The following is a 7,279-nucleotide window of genomic DNA, read 5'->3' on the forward strand; positions in this document are numbered from 1 at the left end:
AATTTTATGAAAAAATATTTTCTTTTTTATTTTATTTTTTCATTGTTTCTTTTACAAAATTTAAAAACCAAAATCTTAATTTATATTTTTCTTGTCCCTATTTCCAAAATAAAAAATGAGTTTGTGATTTAATTAGTTTGTTAGCTCTTATAGTTTATCAAATTTTTTATTAAGTCTTTATAATTTAAAAGTTTGTAATTCGATCTTTATACTAAATAAAAATTTATAATTAGAAATTTATTAATTTTTTATTTTCAAAAAATCAAAATAATTCTAGCTCGAATATAAAAGTATTTTATAGTTTATCTTATATCAAACATAAAAATAAATATTTCAAAAAAATAATTGCAATTTTAACCAAAAAATAGTTAGGAATGACATAATTAAAAGATTTAATCTATTATAAAAAATTAATTACAAATTTTTAAATTATAAAGATTTAATTAAAAATTTGATTAAAGTATAAAGACTGTTATTTCTATATTTTTGTCTAGTAGATTAGAGAGAATGTCCAAATACACATAAAATGTCACTAATATATAGATATAAGGTGAAATTAACTACGTAATTTTTATGTTACAGTTCATGGTTGTCCATGCTGCGCATTCAATCTTTTTGACTGTATGAAATATTGCTGCATCAAAAACAATGAGGTGGTTTACACAGTGCCCCCTTAAGTGGCAACTATGCAATTCTCTTCACCAGAATATATGTTCATAAATATTTACTCTATCTTGCTGGATTTGAATAAGTATCTCACATTTTTCCTTGTAAATAATAATAATAATAATAATAATAATAATAATTAAAGGTATGTTAATGGTTTTGAGAAACAAAGTTGAATTTATGGTCATTTTTTAAATTTTGTTTAAGGAAAAGTCTAGGGGTTAGCAATTTTATCAAATTTTGGCCAGCATGTAACCAGTAAAGAAGAATGAGTCATTGGATGAAATCTCACATTAATCTCACACCATTAAAAGCCTCATTAATGGCTATTTGATGACTATAAATCCCAAAAGTTGCTGGCCCCTAGCATTCCTCTTTGTTTAATTTGACTTCAAACTGGATATAAAACTTATTTGTTGGTGAGTCTATCGAAGTTAATATTTTAGAAGATAATTTTAATTTGTCTCTTCATGATTGATTAGAAACAAAGTAAACTCTTTACTTTTGGTTGCTGTGACTTCTGTGATATTAATAAAATAGGAGATAATTTTATTTTGTCTTGATGGACAACAAAAGAAGAGTAGAGAAGAAAGAATTACATAGCCATGTATTCTGGCTCAGTTACTATGTACTATGTGACCTACATCCAGTCTCTACTATAACAGTGATAAAATTTTTACCTTTTTTTTTAAAGATTACAATCACCAATTTTCTTAGAATTTAACCAAATCCTATATGATACAAACCTAATTTTTACTCAAGTTAGATTTAGTTAGGTTCATTCTCTAGTTGATTTAACGTCTGAAAATAAATAAATATAGTTGGCATGCAAACGAGTTTTTTATTTGCATAAGGTTAGTTGGTTGTATTTAAGCGATATGATACATTACATTAAATGGGTAGGAGATATCGGAATTGAGATTCATATGATTGGACTTCTACCATTTTAGAAATGGGGTACTTTGTTTCTCTTATTAGACACTCCATCATGGCTCTCTTCAATGATCCTGAACGTGGCAATTGGCTGTATATCCATTCTATTAGTGATTCCATGTCATCCGCAAAATCTTCCATATGCCACTGCAATAGCTTTGGCACTATTATCTTCCTCTTGCTTGTTATTCCCACTGCAGCTTCCAAGTATTCCACTTTTGCCCTCCCCAGTTCGTTCACCACTTCCTCTGCTGTGTACACCCTTAGCTACAACAAACATCACATTTTTCTTTCATTCAATCTTATTCAAATAATGGACGGGGACAACCATAATCTTACCGCCGGTGACGACCAAGTGCCGCGACAAAGAGCAAAAGTTATGTTGGGCTCTGGATACCCCAGACCATAAGCATGTCGCAATAACACTTCCTTCTCGTCCACGGGACCCTGCTAATCTTTCTGTTAACTATAGAGACCAATATCTTAAATCCTAATTGTTTAAAAGTAGGATTAACTACCAATTCGGTAAAATTTTTGAAGTTGAGTTTATTAACATATACAGGACATTGAAAAAGAGACATACAGAAATATGGTGTGCAGAGACATTTGAATTAGTATATTTCGTAGGAGGATGCTGCTATAAAGACGCATAAAACATCTTTTTGTAAACACACTTATGTGTCACATTATTATTAGAGGTATTAATGAACTGGTTATTTTTGAATTTCTTAACAAATTAAAATAAAATCGATTTTTTTATAATAATAACAATAAACTCAATTGTTATTAGATCCGGTTGAATCGACTAATTTATATAACCCACTGGATCATGGTTTTTTTTGTTTTGTTTAAAAACAAAAATCAGGGATATATTTATTTTTTTATCAAAAAATTTAAACATGATTCGGTTTAGATTGTGTAAATCGATCGGATCAAATTGGGTCTAAAAATTATAATGCGGACAATTGGATTTATTATTGTTGTTATAATAAATCAATTTTTGTCCTGATTTATTAAAAAATAAATTATTAATTGGTTTAATAAAGATGTCCAATAATATCATGACACATATAAATGTCTTTAAGAAAAAGACTTTTTTATAATTATATTTTTTATTATTATATTTTTTTAAATTTTTTGAATAAAATATGAGAATAAATTAAACTTTCATAATTTATTCTAATTTATTATCAAATAAAATATAAAAATACTAATTTTTATGTCTCTGTTTTTTTGTATCTTGTTATCAATATCTTGTCTTGTCCTATTCTCAGAACTAAACCCAACTTTACATTCTAATAATTTAAAAATAAAATATTGGTTGCTACTTTACATTCTCAATTTAGTCCCTAAAATTTGGCCTGACAATGACCCTCACAATTTCGTTGGCCCCAATTAGAACCCCCAAATTTACAATTATGGCTCGAGTTTGCCCCTGCGATCATTTCCATGCTGATCTAGCGTAATTGCATGACATGGTGGACACTACTTAAACGACGGCGCATTGGTTTCGGACGCAAACCCTTTGAAAACCACGTAGTGTAAGGGTTTTCTTGATGTTTGACAACTTATGATCGTCGTAGTGGAAAGAAAGAGAATTTTAACCCACAAAAGACTGAAACGTCGTGGTTTCCAAAGAGTTTGGGCGCGAAACCAATGCGTCATCATTTAAGTAGTGTCCACCGTGTCATGCAATTACATCAAATCAGCATTCTGGTGACAGAGATAATCGCAGGGGCAAATTGGAGCCACAATTACAAATTTGGGAGTTCTAATTGGAGTCAACGAAATTGTGGGGGTTATCTGAGTATCGGGGTAAATTTCAAGGGCAAATTGAGATTTAACTCGTTGTTGGAGTAATGTTATTTTTTCTATATAATAGTGTTTAATTTTCTTGTATTGATCTTATTTTATGAAAATGATATTCTTTAAAATGAGGTGGGGGAGGGGTTGGCTTGTTAATTTAAAATCTATTACACACTTTCTCTGTTTCTCCTTTCATTATTATTTGCATATTCCATTAGTAGAGTATTTAGTGACCAGAAAAATTGATTTTAGGATTTAGGGTTTATAAATTTACCTGTTTTGATTCATACGGATGTCGAAGAATAAAGTGTTCGATAGCCAGAGCATTGAGTACTATCCCACTTACATTCATTGCTGCCTGAATCAACAACATGTAGCTAGATAATTAACATTTGCTTGATAACTTGCCAAAAAAAAAAGGAAAAGAAAATTCTCAATTACCATTTATTATTATTACTATTTGATGTGTACCTTATTCATAAGAGACAACAGTTTATCATTTGTAGAAGGAAGGCCATGATCCAAAAATGCCTGAAATTATATCATAAACAGAAAGATTCTAAGATTTACCACAAAGATGTTATGTAAAGTGTAAGTTCAATATAGGCTTGAAATGCCTTACAGTACATTCATTATGCAGGCATTGTATATGTTTATCCAGAATGCCAATTTCTGCTTGTAGGTCAAGAAACTTAAATCCACATCACATAACTTGTGCATCAAGGTCCTGAAAGAGGAAGGATAGATTAGAAGGAAAAAAAAAAAAGAGAAAGTGAAGTACCAAAATAGCCCTTGAGAGATCATTTCGTTAACAAAATAGTTCTTGAAAGATTGAATATTTATCCAATATATCCAAAAAAATTTGCTCCATTAGACTTATTCATTAAGTTGTTACTAGACTTCCTTTTCATTGACAAAGTTGCTCACATGTCTTAATGACAAGGTGACACAAACAATTCTATCAATGAAAGCGATATATTTGTATATAAATATGTGTTGTATAACTTATTTTCATATATATTCTATTCGGGTGGTTGATTTTATTTGTGTTTACCTTAATGAATACATGATTGATTAATGAATTTATCAAACAACCATGAAAAATGAAATCAATTTATCAAATGAAGCTAATTTGTTGCGTATAATTAACTCAAAATTTTTGTGATTACTGAAAAGCCAAGAAAACTCAAAACCAACCTCAATTTTTTGAATGCTGGTAAGCAGTGAGTGAAACGTTCAATATCCAATGAAGTGGTAGTGATTTGAATCAAGTCCTTGTAAGGTCCAACATCCCTTGCAGTGCAATCTAAATCTGAAGAAGTTCCATAAGGATCATAATAAGAAGCATTGCCATTTGAATGGAATGAAGGTGTCTTGCAGCTGAATGAGGTCTTTGAAATGAACCCTGTAGATTTCATACATGAAAGAGTAATGAGTCTTGGCACAGTTTCAGATTCTTCTATTCTGTTTCTGTCCAATGATGATGCCCGGTTCAATTCAAGAAAAATTCCTATGAGACATTTCACAAGTTCTTCTGACAATTCATTTGGTTTCTCAATGGATGTTTGTATTTGTATAGGATACTGTCTTGGAATCTTTTGAGTGCTCCTTCTTGCTGCTTCATATTCTGTTTACAGCACCACCATATCCCAAACAATATGGTCAGAAATTTGATAAAAAAAAAAAGTAAAGATAATATAACAAATTTTGGCCTATAAAGTCTTACATCAATACTAAAGATAATTAAAAAAAAAAAAACATGAATTTTGCTTCTAGAAAAATAAATTTTATGCATTAGAAGATTATAAATGTTGAGGTGCTTTGCACAACCACAAGTTTAACATTATTTTTAGCCACTTGTAAAGTAAACTTTATTTAAAAAAATTTATTTAAACGTACCTAAGAATGACATGTTAGATTTGTGTCTACACAAGAATTGTGCGACTTTTTTAAATGATTATATAACCCTAAACTTTAATGATTTTTAATTTCGATTATCCATGTATAAGTTTAATCCTCTCCATATCCCCATACATACATGCAAATTAAAGAGGTCATTAGTTGTGATTTTTTATTATTTTTTTTTTTACCATTTGACCTTCTTGGCATGGAAAGTAGGCTATGTATATCCCATGATGAACTTAGAGAGGCTCTTGATTTTCTCCCTTTGGTGAAGACTTCATAATTATGTGAACTGCATCTATGCTCAGTAATCATTGGTTCATATTCTGATGACCCTTGGAACTGCTTCTTATATATTTTATTATTAAGCTTCCTTCTATGTTGCATTGTTTCCAATTCTCTCTCTTGGTACAATCTTAGTTTTAGTTCCTTAACTTTTCTTTCAAGCAAAACTATCTCCTCCTCAACCATTGCCAATTCTTCAAGAAGCTCATGAACCTGCATATAGTATTTGTTTTCTCTCCAAAATAAATCTTTAAAAAAATAAATTAAAACAATATTTCTATTAATTAGTGTACATTAATTAATATATATTGATTTTTTTTAATTACCTGAGGTGGAAAAACAGAGGGAATGAGTGGAAGAGAGAAAACAGGTCCTTGAAGAGCACAACGCAAGACCCTATTCATTGCTTGTTCTCCCTTCAACTGAGCTTGCAATATCACAACCTAGAAGGGTGTGAATGTAATTATCAATTAATTGATCAAAGAAAAAGAAAAAAAATGTTCAAATGAATTTCAATCTTTGTTTTTTATTTGTTCCTTTCTTTTTCATGCATTTTATTAAAAGGTTTTACTAAGGATACTAGTTAATTAACAAATTTTCCCTTGCTAGAATTCTTAATCACTTTGGTTAGCGAAATCCTTTTATTAATAACAAATAAAGAGATGCTACATATTGAAGAACTTGCTAACCTCTTTCTCAAGCTCTTTTCTTTTCTGGGGCTCTTGGCTTTTCTCCATTAGATAGTCTTCGAATTTCATTTGCTAACATCAATAAAGGGGGAAAAAAAGTCAACGCAGATAGCTTTGACTTTTACTTTAGGTGGGTATTCTTTGGTGTAATGTTGGTCACTATCAAGAAGCTTTTATATAAATGAAATGGGTGCTAAGTGATTTATATCATTTCTTTAGTTGTTGCCATTAAAGTATTGGTTGTTAGGTATAAAATTGGAGAGGATATACTTGCTTCAAAGTGGTTGAAAAATTAAATAAATAAAAAAGAGAGAAAGAAAATTAAAAAGATTGTTCGGTGGATTGGGACAGTTGGGAATAATAACAAGCATATTAGGGTTTAAGATTTTGCATTGCATGGCAATCCCATGAACACTTTTTGCAATTCAAAGTTGGAGGTAGTGACATGATAGCCATGAATGAAGTGGTGGTGGTGATATGAACATGAAATCCATTAATGTAAGAGCCAGTTTTGGCTAAATAAAATATTCAAATATATTAAGCGCTGTCTGTGGGGATCGAACCCACGACCACGTGGTTAAAAGCCACGCGCTCTACCGCTGAGCTAAGACGGCTTGTGCTTTTAAATTTGCATAGTACTTAATATAATTAAGTTATGATAATTAATTTGGAAAAAGGAAAACAGCTATTACATATGTTTTCATTTTAACATGCTTTTTTCAGTATTTTATTAAGAAAAAAATAAAAACACAAACTAAATGCACCATAATATTTTTAATTCCCTACTAACGAACTTTCTTGAATTGTGATAATTGGACAAAAAAATTACATAATTTCATTTATTAGAGAAAAATATTTGTTTATCCATACAAACTTTAGTAAAACTCATTTGTTTCATTTCTTTTTATGCGAATATTTATTCTTTTTCTTAAAATATGTGCTTTTAAACAACTTTGACAATTGTTTTAAAAATAAAGGAATATATAATAATATATTAA

The 7,279-nt window shown here is 29.8% G+C and overlaps 1 protein-coding gene and 1 non-coding gene across 3 annotated transcripts; both read right to left on the reverse strand.

The window, feature by feature from the left end:
* LOC107609240 lies at positions 1,488-6,539 on the reverse strand. Of its 2 annotated transcripts, XM_016311129.2 has the most exons (10): positions 6,282-6,539; positions 5,919-6,035; positions 5,496-5,805; positions 4,826-5,032; positions 4,603-4,717; positions 4,033-4,132; positions 3,877-3,936; positions 3,680-3,763; positions 1,939-2,046; positions 1,488-1,866 (listed from the first exon to the last, which is right to left on the reverse strand). In XM_016311129.2, the coding sequence occupies exons 1-10, from the start codon at positions 6,348-6,350 to the stop codon at positions 1,558-1,560; spliced, it is 1,479 nt and encodes a 492-aa protein (XP_016166615.1). In that variant the 5' UTR covers positions 6,351-6,539; the 3' UTR covers positions 1,488-1,557. The 2 variants fall into 2 exon arrangements, with proteins under 2 accessions (XP_016166615.1, XP_016166614.1); XM_016311128.2 differs by having other exon boundaries at positions 4,603-5,032; positions 6,282-6,535.
* On the reverse strand, positions 6,824-6,895 carry TRNAK-UUU. The gene has a single exon. It is a non-coding gene; the product is annotated as a tRNA-Lys (tRNA).

Source organism: Arachis ipaensis, chromosome B07 (assembly GCF_000816755.2).
Source record: "Arachis ipaensis cultivar K30076 chromosome B07, Araip1.1, whole genome shotgun sequence".
Classification (NCBI taxonomy): domain Eukaryota; kingdom Viridiplantae; phylum Streptophyta; class Magnoliopsida; order Fabales; family Fabaceae; genus Arachis; species Arachis ipaensis.

Coding starts and splice junctions, on each gene's coding strand:
- LOC107609240 (XM_016311128.2), bottom strand. CDS start 6,350: ATGAAATTCGAAGACTATCTAATGGAGAAAAGCCAAGAGCCCCAGAAA. Junction 2,047..3,679: donor ATCCGTATGAATCAAAACAG/GTAAATTTATAA, acceptor AAAGATTAGCAG/GGTCCCGTGGACGAGAAGGA. Junction 1,867..1,938: donor GCACTTGGTCGTCACCGGCG/GTAAGATTATGG, acceptor TGTTTGTTGTAG/CTAAGGGTGTACACAGCAGA.